Source organism: Ailuropoda melanoleuca, chromosome 2 (genome assembly GCF_002007445.2).
Source record: "Ailuropoda melanoleuca isolate Jingjing chromosome 2, ASM200744v2, whole genome shotgun sequence".
Lineage (NCBI taxonomy): Eukaryota > Metazoa > Chordata > Mammalia > Carnivora > Ursidae > Ailuropoda > Ailuropoda melanoleuca.
The window spans coordinates 172,987,812-173,011,482 of NC_048219.1; the positions used below are offsets into that span (position 1 = coordinate 172,987,812).

The 23,671-nt window shown below is 39.1% G+C and overlaps 1 protein-coding gene across 15 annotated transcripts in view; it reads left to right on the top strand.

Annotated features, from left to right (window-relative positions):
• Positions 1 to 612: 612 nt before the first annotated feature.
• Positions 613 to 23,671, top strand: part of UNC80 (unc-80 homolog, NALCN channel complex subunit) — a 225,750-nt gene continuing 202,691 nt past the window's right edge. For 10 of the 15 annotated variants that reach the window (XM_019802892.2, XM_019802900.2, XM_019802902.2 and 7 more), the window contains exons 1-7: positions 613 to 834; positions 1,798 to 1,846; positions 4,503 to 4,659; positions 5,814 to 6,115; positions 13,020 to 13,143; positions 15,969 to 16,045; positions 19,517 to 19,656. In XM_019802892.2, coding sequence (XP_019658451.2) covers positions 743 to 834; positions 1,798 to 1,846; positions 4,503 to 4,659; positions 5,814 to 6,115; positions 13,020 to 13,143; positions 15,969 to 16,045; positions 19,517 to 19,656 — 941 coding nt within the window. In that variant the 5' untranslated portion in view covers positions 613 to 742. The remainder of the gene's footprint in view (positions 835 to 1,797; positions 1,847 to 4,502; positions 4,660 to 5,813; positions 6,116 to 13,019; positions 13,144 to 15,968; positions 16,046 to 19,516; positions 19,657 to 23,671) is intronic. The other 5 variants (XM_019802893.2, XM_034655100.1, XM_019802903.2 and 2 more) reach the window with 2 other exon arrangements.

The following is a 23,671-nucleotide window of genomic DNA, read 5'->3' on the forward strand; positions in this document are numbered from 1 at the left end:
CAAAATAAGGTTAACTTCTTGTGGTTACCATTTAAAAATAAATTCTCACATTAGAAAACTTTCAAGCTTGCTCTCCTCCTTGTTTACACTTCTAATAATTTTCATGTGCTCCTCCTGCTAAAACCCAAGGGTGGACTCCTGACCTCCTTGCTAGAGGTGTGAATGATGCCAGGGTTAGTGACTGTTCTGCGGTTTCCCAAAGCTCCTCCTCCCCAGACCGTGACAATTCTTCGGATGCCGAGGTTAGGAAGCAGGACAGGGGACACTACTGGGGTGCAGCTCGAAGGGAAGGAAGCCGAATCCTTGGGGGTTGAAGAGGCACAAGGGGATCAGCGTGCAATGCGGAGTGTGGACCTTTTTGGCCATCCTGCTGCTCTTCACCCTGTCCCCAGCTCTGCTTTTCCGCCCGGCCGGCCCGCGCGGGCCGCTGTCCACAGTGGGAGGTACTGAAAGCAAGGAGCGGGCGCGGGGGCGGCGAGGCGGCCAGCTCCTCCGAGCGCCCCCCTCCTCGCTCCGCGGCTCCTCCAGCCCTCCCCTCCTCCCGCAGCCATGTTCCACGCGCGGGGAGGGGCGGGGGAGGGGGAGAGGGACGGGGGATCAGGGCGGAGAGAGCCGGCTCTGCCTCGGGGAAGGAGGGGATGAGAGTTGGGGAGAGCAGCAGGAGGAGGCGGCGGCGGCGGCGGCGGCGGCTAGCGAGGAGCCAGCGCTGGGTCCTGCAGTAGGACTCCCAGGAGCCACCATCATGGTGAAGAGGAAGAGCTCAGAGGGCCAGGAGCAAGACAGCGGCCGCGGCATCCCCCTACCCATCCAGACCTTCCTGTGGCGGCAAACCAGGTGAGGGGCGCAGAGGGCGCGCAGCGGGCCACCCTGGGCTGGGGACGCTCCTGGGGCCGCCTGGGTCACCGCCGCTGCCGCTGCCGCCACTGCTGCTGAGGCCGCGCCACAGCCTGCAGCTCCCTCTCTGGGGCTGGAAAGCAAGCCCTCTGCACCTGCTTAAAAACACGCATTTAAAAAATATTTCCGTGAAGTTTGGCGACAAGCAGATTGGCAGTTGAATAAATATATACATTATTTAGGGGGTGGGAGGGCAGAAAGCCTAGGAAGAGGGGGCGGGGAACTAGGGAAGATAATTATGACTGGCTGTGCTCTTGCGTCCAATTTCCCCTCCATCTCCTGCTGTAATTCCAGGCCGGTGACCTGTTGTTTTTCCAGCTCCTGTTTGGCGAATATCTGCTATGCCCACTTGTTAACCATTTTTGCTCGGATTCAGCCAATGTAGTCTTCCTGGTTCAAGTCCCTGAGGAGGATGATTTTTGATAAGCATTTTTTTTTTCCTGGAAAGACCTCTGAAACCTATTCTAATAAACAAGAAACAAGGTTTCCATCATCATCATCTTCATCATCATCATCGTTATTATTATTATTATTTTAGAAATTCACCAGATAAAAAATGAGGTTCTAGAAATCACAACCCACAAACTGTTCATTTTTAGTTTTTAATATAATTATACCCATGAGCAGTACACCACTCCTGACCATTGGCAGTTTGGAATCTGATTAGGAAAAAGTCTTCAGAATAAGAGTGGATACAGAAAATGTGGAGATCCACATCTTTTTCATATATGTAATTACACATGTAAAAGCAAATGTCATCAGCTGTTCAACACCTGCTCATTAACAAGCTATAGGGACGCATGAAATTTTAGTTCTATAGCACTGTGTCTTATCCATTGAAAAAATATGTCATAAAGATGTTAATAATTTTACTTATAACCACTATCTCTATTAATTTTTCAGTGCATTTTTGAGGCCTAAACTGGGAAAGCAATATGAAGCCTCATGTGTGGTATGTGATATTCACCATTTAATGTTTATTTCCATATTCTGTGTGGTCATTTCAACCCAAAGAAAGGCATTAAATTGTACTGACTGTATAGAGTAATTCACTCAGCAAATACTATTGAGCACCTACTATGTGCTAGGCATAGTTCTAAATGATGGGATAGAGCAATAATCAAAGTACAGAGTTTGCATTCTAGTGGGAGGAAGTCAAGCCACTCACAAATAGTAAAAAACATAATAAGCACTATGGAGAAAAATGAAGCAAGAAAGGAGATTGGGGGCACTGGCAGCTGGGAGCCGGGGGTTGGAGTGGATTCCATGTTAAGAGCAGTGGATAGGTAAGGCTCACCTGGTAATGTGATTGTTAGAGAAAACCATGAAAAAAGGGAGGGAGGAATGGGTAAGGGAAGAGCAAAGGGGAACAGCAAGTCTAAAGCACCTTATCCCCCAGTGGATAGGAGTAGAGCAGTAGAAGAAAGGGTGGAGAGATTCCAGGGAACCCGGTGGTGAAGGGCCTTGCAGGACCAGTATAAGAAGTCCTTTCCTCATCAACAAAATTGAGACTGTTATGGTGGAAGTGAATGAGATGAGGGCCTCTGAACTACTCAAAGTCACATACAGTTCTGAACTTTTATGTCTTGCATGTTTTGTGCAAGTCTGAAAATAGATGATATAAAATAATTATGAAAATAATGTTATTAATATGTATCCTTTATAGAGTGCACTTGTCTTGAGATCCTAAGGGAATTCCATATCCTTAAAAATGTCCAAATCACAAACTGAAAACAAAAGACATGAAATCATGAGGCAAAAATGAACTTTTCATAGATTTCATTAAAATTTGGAGCTCAAATAAAGACCTTCACATTTCATGTATCATAACCTAAAAGTAGAAACCTACCCATTGAGGAATTATCATGAAAATTTGCAAATGACTATATAGATGACTACATAGTTAGGAGTTCGGAAGTGCTTAGGGTCCTTAAAAATGATGAAAGCCAACTAGAGAGTTTTAAACATACATACAGGTACACACACTTAAATAAGAATTCGTTTTGTTGTATCTCCGACCCTTCAAAGTTGCTACAGAGATATTTTAAAAATATAATCTTTTAATAAGGACCTTTTAATGGAATTTGTTGTTACTTAGCTCAAGTTAGAGTAATTTGACACTTAAGAAATCACTGAGCCTCCCATAAATCACGCTTACAATTATACTAGCTTAAAATAATCCTGACTTTTCCCTGTTCTTGGCAAAGATCTGGCATTTTTAATGTAGTCATACAATATCAAATAACTAAGTCACAGATAGATAGAGAAATAAAAATGCATAAAGCAGTTTTCAGAGTTTAAAAAATAATGAGTTATATTAGTAACATTTAAGAAGAAAATGACATTAAGTACCCAGAATGTCCTAACATTATAAAATACACAACTCATCCTCTAAAATGTATTCAACAAGACTTTGTAAATTCTTTATAATCTTTTAATGCCCACCATACTTACCCTTTACTTAATGAATACTTAGATACCTGAGAGCTGAACAATTTAAAAGCATTTGGATCTGTTTTTACTCAGTTAAAAACAAACAAATAAACAAAAAACCGTATCTCTGTTTACACTCATTACCAAAACCTCACCATGCCTTTCATTTTATGAAGGTGAATTTCTTATTTTCCTTTATTGAGTCAAACAGTAATTGGTTTTCTTCAGAGAATCTCTGTATTAAGCATGTCTTTTTCTCTGGTATCCTAATAATATCAATAATACAGCTCGGATATTAGAACCTTGGAATACTTGGAAACTTAGTGTACTTCCACAGTTTTCCTCATTACATGGGGGATCAAGTAGCAATCGGGTTCAATTCATACCAGTCAAATATTTATTAAACTTATCTTAATATTTGGTAACTATACTTTCCCTAACCCCTTCGAGTGATATCCTCCTCCCCATTCAAACAACAACAGCAACAGCAACTGTGAGTAGGTCACATTTGTTCTGGGATGCTTCACTCTCTGAAAGTATCCTTGGCCAAGAGAGAAGATTTAATAAGCCAGCAAAGCTATTGCTTATTTCCCTTCACTCTTCTTTCCCTTCCTTCCTTTCTTTATTCAACAGGTATATGAAGTATCTTTATGGCTACAGGCATTAGGCAAGAAATGTCTTGTGTCACGTTATTGCTAAGGACATGGAATAATTCAGAGACCCCAAAATCAGATTTCTTGAAAGAGTTGTATCTTATGTAACACTTGTAGAACATCAACTCAAATTCTGTCCTCAAGACACTTTCACAAAAGACATTTCACTTTGTTCTGCAATTGTGACTGCCCGTTTGGATGCCTCAGCAGCATTTTATAAAATATTACATGAGTTAAATGTGGTGTTGTGCTCTTTTTTTAGAGGAAGCTAATTTTGGTGAAAATTAGAAAAACACTAATTCAAGTCCTACATTTTAAATCAAAAACCTGAAAAGGGTTAAAAAGAAATGCTCACTGACACATTGTACGTACGTCGACATGAAATGCAATGTGAGTGCACTCTAAAAAATTTGATCCAGTGATTTGCATCTTGGGGTACTACCTTGATCTCCCATTGCTCATCCAACAGAATCTCCAATTCCTTATTTTACACGATTTTTTCTTCTTTTTTGGTATCCACAGTCCTTCGAACGCGTGTTGGTAGAGAACAAGCTGCATGGCCTTTCTCCAGCCCTCTCTGAAGCCATCCAGAGCATTTCCCGATGGGAGCTGGTGCAAGCTGCCCTGCCCCACGTCCTCCACTGCACTGCAACCCTGCTTTCAAACAGGAACAAGTTAGGTTGGTTCTTCCGCATTCCTTCTTCTTCGTGGTGCACTGACAACATCCACTGACTACTTACTCTTTTCCCAGGCACTGAACACATATGATCTCATTTAATTCTCCAAAAGCCCACTCATTTGGGTACCACTATGATCTCCATTTTACCAGTGAAGGAACTGACTCTCTTATTTTTAAATTTTGAATTTTAGAAGTAATACATGAATATATTTTCCTTTTAAACAGTAAAACTTTAGAGGGAAGCTGAAGACTATCTCCCATCTGAGATGAATTCCAACCCAATTTCTCTTTGGCCCTCTCAACTCCTAAAGTGACCCCTTGCACGTTGTAGTACTATGTGTGTGTGCATGCGTGTGCCTAAAGGCTTATTTTTTAGATTATCTTGTGGATTGCTTTTTTCAGATGGTAACATGTCCCAACAAACATCCACCGCATGTTCGTGCACATGCTCTTTTCCATCCAGTGCTTTCCCCTTATTTGGGTCTCTGCGCAAAGTTTACCTTTACAGAGGGGTTTCTTGGCCACACTGTCCAAAGCAGAGTAGTTGCTGTCTTCAGAGCCTGGGCTCTTAACCACTTCTCTGCCTCTTTGGAGATATATATGGGTATCTGGCTGAAGAGATAGGATACATGCAGTTTCTCCTCCTATGACACTATGTTATTCTGCAGAGATTGCAACCAGTTAGAAAGCCCCAAGACAAGAATGAGCCCCTCCAGGGGTGCTTGGGTAGCTCAGTAGGTTAAGCATTTGCCTTCAGCTCAGGTTATAATCTCAGGGTCCTGGGATCGAGTCCTGCGTCAGGCTCCATATTTAGTGGTGAGTCTGTTTCTCCTTCTCCCTCTGTGATTCGCTCTCACTCTCTCTCAAATAAATAAATAAATCTTAAAAAAGAGAGAAAGAGAGAGAGAGAAAGAAAGAAAGAAAGAAAGAAAAGAAAGAAAGAAAGAAAGAAAGAAAGAAAGAAAGAAAGAAAGAAAAGAAAAGAAAGAAACCCTTCCAGCAGTGGTTGTAAGAAGTATAGAGAAATGCTAGTGTCTCCCAGGAAATCAAGCCGCAGAGCAAAGCAAGGATGTTCTTGCCATACCCGAAGTTGATATCCATTGTGCTGGTAGCAGAGTTTATCTTAACTTGTCTGTGTGATTGTCCCCATGCAGGCCACCAGGATAAACTGGGTGTTGCTGAGACAAAGCTCCTTCACACCCTGCACTGGATGCTTCTAGATGCCCCCCAGGACTGCAACAGTGAGCGGTTTGGTGGCACAGACCGTGGCTCAAGCTGGGGTGGCAGCAGCAGTGCTTTCATCCACCAAGTAGAAAACCAGGGTTCCCCAGGGCAGCCCTGCCAAAGCAGCTCCAACGATGAAGAAGAGAACAACCGCAGAAAGATCTTCCAGAACTCCATGGCCACTGTGGAGCTCTTTGTGTTTCTGTTTGCGCCCCTGGTGCACAGGATCAAGGTAAGGAGAGTGCCAGTATTAGGCTGATGGGGAGTGGAGGTGGGGTGAGCTTCAAATGGTATTTCCATAGTTCCGTATTTGGTTGTCCATGTCTTATATGATCTCGTAGCAAGCCAAGACATGGAGGGCTTTATTTCTATGTCAAACCACTGAACATGATTTCAAAAACACAGTTCCCTGCATATCATTTATCTACTTAAAAATCTCCAAAGGTTCTCCTTCTGCCCCAAGATAATGTCCAACATATAAAAATGGCATATAAGGTCAAGGAACTTTTCATTTATCATTTGCCACCCTACTGGCATCTTCACGATCGAGCTCTGGGAGCCATTCCATGAATATACCCTTGCTGTTCGCTCTGCCCTCTTTCTTTCCTGTATTCCTCTGATGATTCTTCAAACCTCAAGTTCAGTGTCATCATTTCCATGAAGCTGTTCCTCTGAAACTCCCCATGTAGACTGAGTCATTATCTTCTTTGTAGTTCTACAGCACCTTGTAAGCTCTCTCTCTTATAATGCAGGTCTAGAGCAGAAGTTCTAAATGTCTTCTACTCCGTGGACTTTTTGACAGTGTGGTACAAGCTGAGAATTGCTTTTCAAAATATTTCTTAAAGCATAAAATACAAAACATAGGATTGCATGGAAACCCATTGTATTAAAATGTAACTATATACAAGTACCCCTTGGGTTTGAAAGAGACAGTATCATTTGAAATGACTGTGCCACCACTCTCTAGCTGTGTGATCTTGGTGATATTACTTAACCTATCAGATCCTCCATTGCATACGATCGTGGATACCTCTAACACAGGGTGAATATATGTGAAGACACAGTATAGTTCCAACACATGGAGAGAAATCAAGATCTATTTGTTATCTCTGTGGATGAATAAATTACAGTATTCCATCTGAGTGCTAAGTTAAGAGATAAGAGGAAATTGGTATACTCAAGTGTTCTTTAATAGAATATAAGGATCCTAATGAATGTTTCAAGTTATATATATGAATGTATATGAGTGTGTGTACCTATGTATATGTAGGTAGTTGTGAGACCATTAACAGTCACTATGAGGAGAATGAACTAGTGAGTCTTTTCACTCATTTTAGTTTTAGTTAAATTTCACTTTCACTTGACACTGTCCCGTTGCTGCCAGGAATAGAATTGAAATTACCTGTAAATTCCCAAAATGCTTTGCATGCACTGGTCACATTGCCCATGAAACATACTAAAAATTTTAAATGTTGTGAAGTCAAATTAAATAGCTGCTTCAAAATCTTTGACTTTCCATTTTAAAAAGTCTTTTTGTGTTGGTTACACTTACTAAAAAGCCTTATTTTAATTGAGACCATCTCCTGGTTTATGGGACCCGCAGGTCCAGGCTCCTGCCCACCGTCTCGGCCCCATCTCCCACCATGTCAGTAGCCTTTCTCTCCTTCACTAACCTCCGAGCTCAGTGAGGCTCACCCTCAAACTCATTCTTGCTTTCAAGGCCTGCACAGGTTTTTCCTTCTATTTGAAACATCGACCTTTATCTCCTCCCCTAAATTTGCATATGGCTGTATCCTTCTCATCCGTTTACTCACAGCCCAAATGTCACCACCTCAGGAAGAATTTTCCTCTCACTTTGGTGTCACTAGCACACGACTATCTTTGTTTTTTCCTGTCTTTGCACTTATCAGTACCCAAAATTATTTTCTGTGGTTATTTTCATGGTTGTTGCCCATCCCCCCGACTAGAGCAGAGTTCTTAAGCAGAGGGACATTGCCTGTCCAGGCAGGTCACACTGTATTTCCAGTGTCTAGAATAGTGCCTGGCAAAAATGGGGCACTCGATAAATGTTTGATAAATGACTCATTGAGGAAACCCACGTTGTTCTCAGAAGCTGATCTAGGTACTACGAGGAGTGATGATATGTGGGTCCATAGTCCTTAAAATGAGAGGACAGGAAAGAAGACCTCTTTAAATAATGAGCCCATAAAGATTTCTATCTATGGACAAATATCCTCTGGATTAAACCACGTGGAAGGTGCAGAAGTGGCTGCGATGGCCGTCATTTTATTTGAGGACATGGCTGAGAGTCTAAGTTTTGGAAACAGGCCTGCATTTGAGTCACGCGTTTGCTGCTTTCTACTACGTGACTTAGAGCAAGCCTCGGGTTCCCTCAAGTATAAATCGGACATACGAATGGTTTTATGGGACTTTGGGATGAAACATCCGATAGTGCTCAACTTTACACATAAAGGGACCTTAACAAATGTGAGTTGCTTTTAGTGTTGGCATTTTTTTTAGCGATTAGTATTTTGTATTATTAGTAGAAAGGGAGCCACACCCTCTTTCAGGGGAGACTACACAGTTTATGGCTCAAGACCCTCAAGTTTTACTTATGGCCTGGAGCATTTATGAGGGAGTAATGGGAGCATTTATAAGGGAATAAGACAATGCATATAAAACATGGTACAGTGATTAAATCATAATAAACTATTAGTATTAGCTGTTACTACTAGCGTATTATTATTTCATCATTTTAGTATCTCTATGAAGGAAATATTGTTCCAGATGCTATGGGGAATAAAAAATATTAATGAGTTAATAAATTTCTCCAGAATCTTCTTCCATTCAGGCCGTGGCCTTTTAATTGTGTTGATTGTTTCCTTTGATTTTGATGAAGTCCCAAAAGTTTACTTTTGCTTTTATTTCCCTTGCCTCAGGAGACATATCTAGAAATACGCTGCTCTGGCTGATGCCAGAGACATTACTGCCTGTGCCCTCTCTTAGGATTTTTATGGTTTCAGGTCCTTAACCCATTTTGGTCCTTACCCATTTCGAATTTATTTTTGTGTCTGATAAGAGAAAGTGAGTGGTCCAGTTTCATTCTGCATGTTGCTGTCCAGTTTTCCCAACACCATTTGTTGAAGAGAACATCTTTTTCCCATTGCATATTCTTTCCTCCTTTGTTGAAGATTAATTGACCATATAATTGTGGGTTTAATTTTTGGTTTTCTGTACTGTTCCATTTATCTATGTGTCTATTTTTGTGCCAGTACCATACTGTTTTGGTTACAGTAGCTTTGTATTCTAACTTGAAATCTGGGATTGTGATGCCTCTAGTTTTGTTTTTCTTCCTCATGATTGTGTTGGCTCCTCATGGTCTTTTGTGGTCCATACAAATTTTAGGATTGTTTGTTCCAGTTCTGTGGAAAATGCTGTTGGTATTATCAGAGGGATTGTATTAAGTCTGTAGATGAGCTTGGATAGTATAGACATTTTAACAATATTTTTTCTTCCAGTCCATGAGCATGGAATGTCTTTCATTTCTTTGTGTCCTCTTCAATTTCTTTCATCAGTGCTTTATAGTTTTCAGAGTACTGGTTTTTCACGTCTTTGCTTAAATTTATTCCTAGGTACTTTGGGTGCAATTATACATGGGATTGTTTTCTTAATTTCTCTTTCTGCTGCTTCATTATTCATATATAGAAATGCAACAGATTTCTGTACATTGATTCTATAATTTTCATTGATAACTGCCTCAAATATGTTACATGAAATAAATCTAAAAATTCGGTCAAATATATTATTTTCAACTAAATTTACTTTAGTGAAAAATGCTGAGTATTTATTATAACTAAGGAATTTAAGTGTGATGTCATGATTTGATCATATCCACTTATTCCTTCAATAAATATTTATTGAGTACCTAGTCTATGAGAGGCACTACTCAGAGTAGAGAAATAGCAAGGAATAAAAATCCAAGCCCTCAAGGAGGTTTTTATAAAATTCATATGTGTGAAGTAAACAACTTTAAACTTTAAAATATTAATAATTTTTAAACTAGATTTCTCTAAACTACTAGTAAAGATATTTAGAAATGTTTCATGCTATCGTGAAAACAGGCCTTCAGCAAAAGCAAGAAATGCATCTGAAATGTGGAAATATTGATTCTATTAGTGTCTGTGTCTTCCAGATTTTCTAAGGACCTTACTAGACCACCTGCCCCACAGCTGTTTGAATGATAGTGTCTCTTCCAGCTATCAACTTTCTGGCCATGCGTGCATACATAGCATTAAATGACCCACTAAAGGGGACTCCAGAAGAGGAATTAGGATCCCAGATCTTATGCATTCAGCCAACTTAAAAGGACTTACAAAGGAACATAGTAACATAAGAGAAGGCCATAGGTTCTGCAGATGTTCAAGTCTAAAGAATGATTTGATTTAGTTGGTGTTGTTTGTGAAATGCAAACTATCCTCAATTAATCAACAAGTCCGTATTGATGCTCAAGGAGAAATACACAGATCTCAGTTGTCTCCAATAAATATACAGTCTAGTTGTGAATATATCAAAGAAAACAAAAGAATAACTCTCAGTGCTAACCTAGATAGGGCCAGTGTTAAAGGCTCGGGTTTCAGTATAAGAGAGCTTAACTTCTGATGCAGTGTCCACTGAAGTTTTATTTGTGCCAAGATTACTTATGAGGAACATGGAAAAGGACTGAGCTCAGAAGCTATGAAATCATCAAAACCAGGTCAACTGAAGTTTGGCTTCCTGCAATTCTGGAGACAAATCTGATAAACTTTTCTGCTGTTAATCCTCTGCTTGCTGGATCTAACACCACCCATCATACTATGTTCCCTTAACTTTAAACCTGCCTGTCAAACTGTCTGCTCAGTGTCTTTGGTTGAATGTCTAACAGGCATCTCAAACTTAAACATGTCTGTTAACGAGACTCCTGATAGCCCCATACCAGCTCCTCCTTCGTTTCGCCCATCTTTATCAAAGCCAAAAATGTTGGACACCTCTTTCTCACACCTTCCACTTCCAGTCTGTAGACTGTGTGTTCAAAAGATATCCGGAATCTACCACTGCTCATTTCGCCCTCTACAAACTCTCTCCTGTAATTATCTTCCACCTAGATGATAATAATAGCTTCCTAAACTGTCTCTCTTTCCACTTTTGCCCTTTCTCGAACTATTCTTAATAGCCTCAGTAATCCTATCAAACATAAATCCAGTAATGTCACGCCACTACTCAGAACCCTCTGGTGGCTCCCCGTCTTACTCAGTAATTGCTGAAGCCCTTACTTTGACCCATCAGGCCCTATCTTATTTGGAACTCAATAACTCCTCTGACATATTTTTTTCTTCTAATCTTCTGCCATTTACTTGACTCCAGACACACAGTCTCCTGGCTGTTTCTTGATAGACCAGGCATGTTTAGGACCTTTGCACTTGCTGAGCCCTTCTCGTGGAAGGTTTGTTCTGAAAATATCTACATGGCAGCTCCTTCATTTCATTCAGATCTTTTTACTCAAAAGCCACTTTCACAACAAGGGCTTCCCTGGCCATCCTGTCTAAAATACCAACACCTTACAGACACATCCCTTTGCCTGGTTTACTTCTCTTTTGCACTAGGAGAGCAGGGATTTTTGTATGCCCTGTTCACTATTCAAGCCAGAACCTAGAGCAGTTCCAGGTATACAGTAGGTGGTCTATACGTATTTGTAGAATGGATGTTGACAGAATTTGATCAGTGCTTTATGTACTTTCCTAATACCTTCACAGGGAGTCCTAGATGCTTTCCCATCAAGTACACTGTTGTAGCACCGGGATCCCAGTCCATAGGTTACAGAAGAAGCCTCTCTGTATCAGTGTGTGGATTTCACCAGTCTTTCCAGTTGAAGTTTCCTTGACAGTGAGCCACCATGATCCACCATTTGCAGGATCATTTTTCTTTTTTTCCAATTTCTTCCTACTTCTTATTCTTCTAGATCAGTGGTTTTCAACCATGACTACACATGAAAGTCAGCAGAGAACTTCAGAGTGATTCTAATTTAATCATTCTGGGCAAGGGAGGAAATTGAGACCTGGGCCTCCTGGGTATTTAAAGCTCCCTAGGTGATTATAATATGCAAGCTAGGGTTGCAAATCCCTGCCCTAAGTGAGTTCCTGGGTCTCAGTTGTGTTTAATAATCTGTGATCACGTTCTCTGCTTCCATCTCTGGGTTGTTTTTTTTTTGGGGGGGGCGGGGTTGAGAGCCTGAGTTGTTTAATTTATTTTATTTATTTATTTTTTTTAAGTTTTTAATTCCAGTCAGTGGCTGAGTTATTTAAAATGGAATCTCAGAATGTCATATAATTGTACTTATACAATATGAGATGGCATTTTAAACATCTCAGCCCCTCAAGATGATATAATGATGAAGCAGAGAATGTGTTCCCTGGAAGAGACTTTAAATTGTAGATAAACTGAGTGAGTATGGGTTTAAGGTCAGTGCAATTCGGCAAGTGCTTGTTGAGCTCCTGTTGTGCACCCAATTTCTAAGTCTGTGTTAAGCATTGTGATGATGCCAGGTGCTGTGGAAGGGGGAGAATGCCTGATAGAGCCTCAAGGAATTAAAGATTGTTGAGAAGCTAATATTATAAAACAATATACTAGAAAGGTCTAAATACATGTTCCTGATGCCATGAAGCCAAAGCAAGAGATGGCCTGGAGGACAGAAAGTCAAAATAGGCAATATCTGAGGATATTGATTTAAGAGGGAGAACGAAGGACAATTAAATAATTAAGAGGAATAATAATAACCACAAGAGATCTGCCAGGACTCTTGAAATAAACAGGCCTTGATCACTGCTAACACAAAACAATAATTTGTGTTTCATGCTTTGTCCAAAGCTCCATTTTAATTATTAATTTTGCCCAAAGCAGACCACCATGGTTTCCATAGTAATTGTGATAGTAACTTAGGCTACCGGTTTACCCTAGAGACACTCATCTGAGTGAGGAAAGAAGGTCTAGAAGATCAACCTACTTTGACAATGATCCTGTGAATGATACTAATCATTGCAATGACTGGCTCCTTCAACAAGTTATAAGCCAGTTATTGGACATAAATCTTCTCTTTCCCCCAGGAATCTGACCTCACGTTCCGACTGGCCAGCGGGCTTGTTATATGGCAGCCCATGTGGGAGCACAGACAGCCCGAAGTCTCTGGCTTCACAGCACTGGTGAAGCCCATCAGGAACATTATTACAGGTGTGTAACTTGGATGCCCAGTGAGATAGTGTTAGCAGACTCCCTCATATGCAGGAGTAAGGGTGGTGGAATAATTCGTCCTTAAACCAAGAGGAAGAAAATTTCTCCAGGGAGCTATGTTAGTGCCCCAGGCACAGGGCTCATTCACACGATGAGAAACTAAACCAGGGGCACATGCCATTGAGGTGTGTGACTTTGAAGAAGTCATTTCAACTTCCTGTGCCTCAGTTTCCTCATGTGTAAAATAGAAGTTAAAATACAATATTGCTAGTACTTATGGGTTGTTACAAAGAATAAATGAATTAATTATATGTAAAATTGCTTAGAAGAATGTCAGGTACATAGTAAGTGAATAAGCTATTATAATTAGATCATCATAATCATCATTATAGTAGACAAAGTTACAGCTCCTTAACAATCTTGTCTGGGTGTTTATTTGCTATCAAAGCGTTTCACTACAGGAATTGTCTAATGAAATAATCTTATTGGTGAATTATAGAAAGGCCAACACATGATAGCTTGCAAAGTACCTGAAAGTCTGGTGCTTCATTCCAGATCATTCCCTTACTATGTATATACCTAACCTGAGTATTCCCATTTCTTTAAATGGGATAAAATAATACCACCTTATATGGCTTCATAGTGTGGAATAAGTAAGAATCCACATAAGGTGACCATTTTGTAGCTTTAATAAATGGCATCTTTCTAATTCCAACCGAACTTTTAGCATCAATAATGACACTTAGAAACAGACAAACTCTGTGGTATGTCAATAGATGAATGAGGTACTTATATCTCTATCATCTGCTTACTTCCTAAGACTTTTCTGCAGACAGTGGAAGATTATGCATGTAAAAGTGCTTCATAATGAGAAGGAAACCATCAAGAATTTCTTATATGTTTTCCCTCTATAATTTAACATAACTTTGCAAGGTACATAATATGTTAAAGGATTTTCTAAACAGAAGAATGCCATATCATCCATATCTGTGATAAGATGCTTATAGTGACAAATCTTGTTTACTATCATAATTCAAACAAAAGACAAAATTTTTCATAGTAAAAGTAGACTAATTCCAGAATTAATGTGTACAATACATTAACTAGTGAAATAAGTTATAAATTCAAGAATAACAGTCTGTCATAAGGTTCAAATAGCAAGGAACTACATAAGTAAAAATGTCATAGCCAGAAGTGGTCTACTTCCGATTCCATGGATGGAATGAGGTTAATTTCATTGAATTAAAATCATCTGAGAGTGAAGACGGATGTACGAGTTAAAAACTGAAAACAATAGAAATAAGAAAATAAAATATGTTACAGTAAAACAAAACTATTACTGAAAAAGACATCTTTATGTTGATTAAGGAATTTTTTTCCTATTTTTAAGTCCTCACTTTCCTATTGAATAAAGAGGTCACTTCACATTTAGGTCTCTCTCTCTCTGTCTCTCTCTCTCTTTAATATGTACATAAACTATCACTTTAACAGATGTATTAAAACTATTAAGAAATCGTGTCCCTCATGAAATCACTAGGGCTGTTCACCATCCCTTGCTTCTGGATGATATTCACAGTGGGTTATTTTCCCATCTACCCGATGCCTGTGGATGTGAAATGGTGCCCAGCATCTGAAGTGAAATTAAACTCAGTCAGACACATGGCCAGAAGAAAAAGCAGCGGCACGTGGGTGACAATCCCTAGGTCTCTTATTTTGTGACCTTGATAAATCTCTTTCTCAGCATCAGTTTGCTCACAATTCCCATGTGGCATGGCCAGATTCACTTCCCACTGTTCCCAATCCTTAGGAACAGATGTAACTGATTTGAATCTTGCTGTAGGGGAAGCTTAATATGGTCATAAAAGCATAGACCCTGGAGCCAGAAAGTCTGGACTTGAACCTTCACGTAAGGGTCAAATGATCTTGGGCAAGTTAAACTCCCTGTGCCTTATTGTCTTTATCTGTAAAATGGGTCTAATAATATTCCATATGTTATGCTAGGATTATTACAAGTGTTAAATGCGTTGAGACAGTAGTGCCCCCCCCCTTACCTGTAGTTTCACTTTCTGCAGTTTTAATTCCCTGTGGTCCAAAAGCAGATGATTTCATCTTTCTTCTGACAAATCGTCAGAAAGTCGGTAGTTAATACATCACAACACCTACATCCTTGCCCTCACTTAATCTCTTCACGTAGGCTTTTATCATCTCTCAACATCACCAGAAGTATGAATACAGTACAATAAAGTATTTGGAAGAGAGAGAAAGAGACCACATTCACATAACTTCTATTACGGTATATTGTTATAATCATTCAATTTTATTATTAGTAATTGTTGTTAAACTCTTACTATGTGTAATTTATAAATTAAATTGTATCATAGGTAGGTGTATGTGTATGTATGTGTAGGAAAGAAAGTATGTGTAGGGTTCAGTAGTGTCCACAGTTTGAGGCACCACTTGGAAGAGATCCCCCCACAGATAAGAGAGAAGGACTGTACATGTAAAATGCTTTAAAAAGGACGTGGCAGATATTTGGTACTATATAGATGTTAGCTATTATTATTTTTAGTATTGCCAACTTTTTAGTACCATGCCTATTGAGTCAGACTGAATAGAGGAAGAAATCTACACTGTTATGATCACTTAGAAATGCAAAGGGTTTTTTAATTGGTTACTTGCTTCCTCTTACAACATATGTTATTAAATGTCTTCTTTCAAGGTGATAATGATATGTGAAAGTGGGTTTTTTTAAAGAAATGAACTGATGAAATAAATGAGCTGATCATAATCTTACAAAATTTGTGATGGTATTTCTCTGGTCTTAGCAGCTAAGAGAAGCTCTCCTGTCAACAGTCAGAGTCAAACCTGTGAATCACCAAATCAAGACATAAGACAACGAGAGGTGAGTTTATTGTGATTGCGGGAAGAGAGGAGGTGGTCATTTCCTGGATGGAGTGTAGTGTGAAGAATCAGATGAGTTCTAGAATGATGCTACTTGGTTTCAAAGCAAGTTCCTACTCCTGAATATAAAATTTGGAGTAGACTCTGGTTTTCTATCTGTCAAGTATGGAAAATAATTTTATGCACGTTCCCGGTGTGGGAGTGCGGAAACAGGAGCATGTGTAACTGTGCTTTACCTTTGTGATGAGTGAGTAATCAGTAGGGCTTTATCTCAGTAGCTAGTGTGTGATCAGTGGTGCTCTATCTCGATGGTTACTGTGTAATAAATAGTGCTTTATCTCAATGGCTAGTGTGTAATCCCTAGTGTTTACTTCAATAGCTAATGTGTAACATTCAGTAAGTGTTAGTTATCATTATTCTCAATGATTAAATCTCCTTAATATTCTTTAGATAAGCCTAATATAGCTAAGATAATGCTGCGGCAGGTGGGGAGGAGGGAGTAGAAAGGAGGCATAAGGTATAGTCTTATCCCTTAAGAAATCTAAAGTTTAACGAAACATCAAGACAAATCCACATAAAACAGAATATGCGTAATAAAGAAGAATATAATTCAGGGAAAAAAATGTTCATGCCATTAATTTAGTATGTTTTTAGATGACTACCTTCACGTCCAATTCAACACGTACAAAATATAATTTTCTGCTTTCCGGCCACATGGGATCCTCTTTCTAACCGATGCATTACTGTCAGCAATGCCGTCATCCTTTCTCCCCTCAAAACCGCAAATTTTGGAGTCCTATTTTATCTACTGCTTCCTGAACGTTTGCTAAGTACAGACACTGTGATTTGTCTGCTGTATTTTATCCACTCTAAGATATATATTTTTTTCACTTTTAGCATATTTGAAATCAGGTGTTTGATGATCTTCGGCCTCTTAAAACCTCCCTACCTGGTAGCAGTATTGATAAGGTCGTCATTTTCATAAGGTTGCACAACATGAATTTGTCATTTCCAGCATCTAACTTTGCAGAATCAGGATTAGTGGCTTAGAAGAATATGTCAGAGGGAATAGTGGAGCACTCTTTAAGAAATAACACTTTGAAGAAATAACATTTTTGACACAGAGAAAGTTACTCTATGGAAAAACATGTATCAAAAACTCTGATTTAAAATGTAGAAATTTCAAGAATACCTCTACCAATTTATTTTACTTGTATCTTCCTTTTACATATACACAGGATGAATATATAATCAAAAGCTATGTCTAAGTAAGTCTAAGATAGTGCTTTTAATAAGTATATTAGCAAAAGTCCTCCCTGGTAAGTGTCTTAGTTTAATTAGCAGAGTTTTTTCTTAATTGCACATAAAATAATGGTGTCTTATAACTGATGACGTCTTAGAGACAACAAAATACGTCTCCTGTTTCATTCTCCTTCCTCCTCTCAATTTGATTTCTTGCTGAGTCATATTGTTTTATCTTGTTACGGTGCTCAGATGTGTTCTTTATTCTCTACACCCGCTACGACCCTCTAAATCCAGGTCATCATAACTAGATTGCAGCTGGAACCACTTAATTGGATTTTTCTAGCCTCTCCTGCTTCACATAAATGCCACTTCATGACACCTGACTAATCTTCCTAATGCATCATTTATTTATTAACTCATCATTCCACAGAGGCTTATTATATGCAAGGTTGCCATCCTTTCTTTATATCCCTTGTTCCCTAGGAATCTATAGTGGATTTCTTTTACCATCACCTCCAGACCAAACTCCACTCCCTGCTTCTCTGTACCTTTTACCACCTGGCATCATTTTTCTTGAAGTGACCTTGTTTACCCTTTCAGTTAGTTAAGCTCTGCTTCTCACATACAGAGTGTTCTGCTTTAACCTCTGGGTCTTTGCTCAGACTGTTTCCTCTACGTGGATTGCTATCTTTCTTCCTCGTTGCCTGTCTACATTTTATCTTTTAAGGACCAATTAAGATCTCAACTCCCCCATGAACTCCTGTCTAATTCTTCTAAATCTGCAATGCCCAATATGGTAGCCACGAGGCCCATGTGGCTGTTGGATACTTGAAATAAGGCTAGCTTGGGAGCGCCTGGGTGGCACAGCGGTTAAGCGTCTGCCTTCAGCTCAGGGTGTGATCCCGGTGTTATGGGATCGAGCCCCACATCAGGCTTCTCTGCTATCAGCCTGCTTCTTCCTCTCCCACTCCCCCTGCTTGTGTTCCCTCTCTCACTGGCTGTCTCTATCTCTGTCAAATAAATAAATAAAATCTTAAAAAAAAAAAAAAAGAAATAAGGCTAGCTTGAATTGAGATGTGTTGTAAGTACCAGATGTACACCAAATTTTGACAACTTGGTATGAAAAAAAAGAATGTATCTCTTAATAATAATTTTTATATTGATTGTATGTGGAAATGATAATTTGGGGTTAAACAGAATATAATATTAAAATTAATTTCCCCGATTTCTTTTTTTACTGTCTTTAAAATTAGATATGTGTCTCATATTTGTGGCTTATAGTATATCTATTGGGCGTGCTTCTCTAACCTATATTCATTTGTCTTAAAACTTAACTGTAAGTTCTTGATTTCAAGGTTCAGATTCATCTAATACTTTTTTAACTCCCAAATTACCTAACACGGAGCGCACATAGCATGCTCCTGCTAAGGGATTCTCTCATCTAGTTCAGAGGACTTATTTTATGAAATTTCCAGCTGTATTTGTCACTCTATGCATCATGGCTGGACAGTGCTTTCTTATTTTACATATGAAAATAGAAATTATGAGGACTAAAATACTATGATAAATGCTTGAGGGTCTTTATACAGAAGTGAAGAATTTCATCTGTAATACCGATGGAAAGACAATGTCGTATTGGCTGAGCAGAGTTATACTTATCAGCTAAATCAGCTCATTTTAATGAAAATAAGCTACTCTGTAGGAGAATGTCGGAATAAAAGTCATCACCTCCAATTGGAAAAATGTATCCCATCCTCCTTTAATGAGTGACAAAAACCGGAACCTTGTACTTCGATTCTCATTTTCAGTTTTTTATCATCTCTTACTAACCTGGTTTCTTTCCAGCCTCAGGCCCTACTCAGCTCACCTCAGTATTGGCTTAGCTTTGATGAGTTGGTGGTGTGTAACTCTTCTCCTACAGATCCTGGGTATATGGAGGTGAAAAAGATAAGAATCAAAGGCAAAATGAAATAAAGTTTATGAAAGTACTTAACGGAATGCTTAAAATAACATACATGGCTCTCTAGAAGTCTGTTTCCATTCTCTCTTAGATGAAAGCAAAATCCCTTGGTCTATGACCTTGTACTTAGCTATAAAATTTTCAATTTTATAAAACAACATATGTAATATGATGGCTAATTCTAGAGGGTATACCTGAAGGGGGGAAAAAAAGGAAGAAAGAAAGAAAAAAAAAAAGCAACTAATCTGTTATCTCCACCTCCAAAAGGGACTCCAGGTGGTTTGTGAAACTTTCCAGTCAGATCCCATGTCACCCAAGGCCACCATTTCAGGCTGCCACCGAGGAAACTCCTTCGATGGAAGTCTGTCCTCCCAGACTTCCCAGGAAAGAGGCCCATCGCATTCCAGGTACATAACTGCAATGTTAGGGACAGAAATGTTTTTCCTTGGTCACCAGATGTTAAATATGCATTTTTAGCTATTTGCATAGCCTCTGTTCCTTAGACTGTGTCAGTGCGTGATATGTGTATACATATTCTTGGTCATGGTATAATTAGATTAATAATTCCAGAAATGTGCTATGAATGGCTCTCATTTAAACAAAGTTGGGTGGAAGTGGGAAGATCTGTCTGATAATGAGATGTCTAAATTAGATGATATTTTAAATATTTAAATGCAGAAACTCAAATTATGTTATCAAATATGCTGCGGGGATGTGAAAAGATCTGCTAATTTATTGTGTAAGAATACTTCATATCAGCAGATCCTTGTGTTGAAATAGGTGCTTTTAAAATACCCACAGGGAACTGAAGAGGTTGTTCTTTGTAAACATTACAACACAGCCCTTGTTAGCTTGTGTATGTGGTAAATTTGCTTCCAAATGCCTTCCCTTGGGGCAAACATCAATCGCCTTCTTCCTGTTCCCGACTGAAACGGTGGAAGCCTGGATTCCTGAGGTTTGCTTCTGAAACCAGCTAGACTCTACACTCAGCGGGGGGCAGGAGTCCCAGAGACCATTTGTGTTTCCCTACTTTCAAATGAGGTTACTATCCAGTGGATAGATAGTATTTTAAAAGAAGGCAATTCTAGGGGCGCCTGGGTGGCACAGCGGTTAAGCGTCTGCCTTCGGCTCAGGGCGTGATCCCGGCGTTATGGGATCGAGCCCCACGTCGGGCTCCTCCGCTGTGAGCCTGCTTCTTCCTCCTCCCACTCCCCCTGCTTGTGTTCCCTCTCTCGCTGGCTGTCTCTATCTCTGCCAAATAAATAAATAAAATCTCTTAAAAAAAAAATAAAAATAAAAGAAGGCAATTCTTAAAAATAGTTTTATTGAGGTCTAATTTACATACCATAAAATTCACCAATTTAAAGTGGACAATTTAATGATTTTTAGCAAATTTATAGAATCATGCAACCATCACCACAGTCCAATTTCAGAACATTTCTGCCATGCAAAAATATTCCTTGTGCCCATTTCCGTCTCTCCCATTCCCACACCCTGCTCCAGATGACCACTTAATATATTTTTCTGTCTATATAGTTGAATTTATGGAATTTTCAAAGAAATGGACGCATACCATATATGGTCTTTTCCATCTGGCTTCTCTCACTTAGCGTAACGCTGTAGAGGTCCATCCACATTACGGCGTGTACAAGTAGTTCCTTCCTTTTTTATCGCTGAAGAGTATTCTGTTATGTGGATATACCACATTGGAGTTCTCCATTTATCAGTAGATGAATACTTGGGTTGTTTTGCTTTTTGTCTATCATGAATAATGAAACTGTGAGCATTCACATACAGGTTTTTGGGCAGGCAAAAAATTCTGGTATCCTAAGTAGATACGTAGGAGTAAAATTTCTGGGTTGTATGGTAAATTTATGTTTAATTTTTTAAGAACCTGCCAAACCATTTTCCAAAATGGCTGCACCATTTCAATTTCAGAAGTACACAAGGGCTTATTGTTTCTCGCTCTCCTTGGCAGCAGTTGTTCCTGTCGTTTTTACTGTAGCCATCCTCGTGGGTATAAAGTAAGAGCTGATTGTGGTTTTAGTTCATATTTTCCCTAGTGACTAATGATGTTAAGTACATTTTCAGGTGCTTATTAGCTGTTTGAATATCTTCTGTGGTGAATTGTCTATTCAGACCTTTTGCCCCAGTGTTAACTGGGTTGTTTGTGTCCTTATGATTGAGATGTAAGGTGTATATATATATATATATAAAATCTGGATACAAGTCCTTTATCCACAGATACATCTACAGATATTTCCTCTCAGTATTATCTTACTTTTTCGTTTGGTAATTTTTAAATCATCTGCCTCCTTCTGGCACCAGAACCAAGCTATGTGGGTATAGCGTTTCTTAAACAATTTCTTAGAATTGTTGAAAGCGTACAGTTTTATAAACATAATTGCTTTTTAACCGAAATACTAATATGTTGTGCTTTAAAAAAGGTAATATGCAAAGCATATATCTTTGTATCTTTATTTTGGACTTTAAACAAGTGGCCCAGTTATATGATCTTTTGCCGGTTTAGAATTTGAACGTTGACAGCAACGTTAGTTGTATAAGCAGAGATTGTTTGTATTTATCCATAGGACTTACCATCCTAGGTCGTTGGTGGTAATGAGTACTTAAAATCATGTCATTTTTCATGTGGAAGGATCCTTGTGAAGATCACCAACTCAATCCAATGCACTAACAACATTTTCACCACTTAAACCCTTTCAGCAGTGAGGAATTTAGTATTCTTGGATGAAGTTCATTTCATTTTTAGACAGCTCTATTTAGTGTCATGTCCTTCTTATATATATATATTTTTAATTTAAATTCAATTAGCCAACACATAGTACATCATTAGTTTCAGATGTAGTGTTCAACAGTTTATTAGCTGTTTTTTGCTTTTCTGTATTTTCTGTCTATGATTTTTATATTAGTTTTCTACTGCTGGGTAATTCACTGGCTTAAAACAACACACATTTATTATCTCACTCTTTCTGAATGTCAGAAATACAAGCACAATTTAGCTGGGTTCTCTGCTTTAAGGTCTGACCAGGCTAAAGTCCAGACGTCAGGATGGGCTGCAGTCTCATCATGGGCTTGACTGGGGAAGCTCCACATACAAGTGCCCTCAGGTTGTTGGCAGAAGACTGAGGTTCATGTTTTGCTGTTGACTCTCGTCTGGGGAGCTGCTCACAATTTCTAGATGCTGCCCACAATTCACTGCCATGTGGCCCTCTTCCTAGTTACCTTACAACATAGCAGGGAAATCCTAAGCCCAGTCTACTGATACAGAGGCTTTGTAATACAACATTATCACTGGAATGACATCTAATCACCTCTATGATATATGTTGGTTAAAGAAAGGCACAGGTCCTGCCTGCACTCAGGAGAAGAGGATTATAAGGTGTGTGACTACCATCAGATGGGAATCAAGGATGGCTCCCTTAAGTCTGTTTACCACTGTCCTTTTGAAGTTGTACAGACTCTTTCCATATTAACTTTCTGTTTATTCAAAAGTAGCTATTGTGAAGGATCCCCCCCTTCACACACACACACACACACACACACACACACACACACACACACACACACCAAGGCTCCATTTTACTTGATGACAATAAAAACTTACTAACAAAGTTATCAAGGGCATAATTAAATCAGATTTTGGGGAAAGGTAGTTACTTTGGATACAGACTAAACAATAGGAACTACCTTTCATTGGATATCTTTTATATGCCAAAACAAAACTAGTGTCCTTACATGTATAATGCTATCTGAAGTGTTTATGCATTTGTTTCTGTCTTCAAAATTTTTTTTATTGGCGCATTGGGTGGCTCAGTTGGTTAAGTGTCTGCCTTCAGCTCAGGTCATGATCTCAGGGTCCTGGGATCGAGCCCCATGTTGGGCTCCCTGCTTAGCAGAGAGTCTGCTTCTTCTTCTTACTCTGTCCCTCCCCCTGCTCATTCTCTCTCTCTCTCTCTCTCGCTCACTCTCTCTCAAATAAATGAAAATCTTTAAAAATTTTTTATTGGAGGATAATTAACATACAATGTTATATTAGTTTTAGGTGTATTCACCTATAGAATTCAACAATTCTATACATTTCTCAGTGTTCAAGATAAACATGTTCTTAATCTCCTTCATCTATTTCATCCATCTGCCCACCTATTTCCTCTCTGACAAGTACCAGTTATCTCTATTTAAGAGTCTGGTTTTTGTCTCTTTTTTTCTTTGTTCATTTGTTTTGTTTCTTAAACTCCAAATATGAGTGAAATCCTCTGTGGTATTTGTCTTTCTCTGATGGACTTATTTCACTTCGCATTATACCCTCTAGCTCCACACATGTCGTTGCAAATGCCAGGATTTCATTATTCTTCATGGCTGAGTAATATTCCTGTGTGTGTGTGTGTGTGTGTGTGTGTGTGT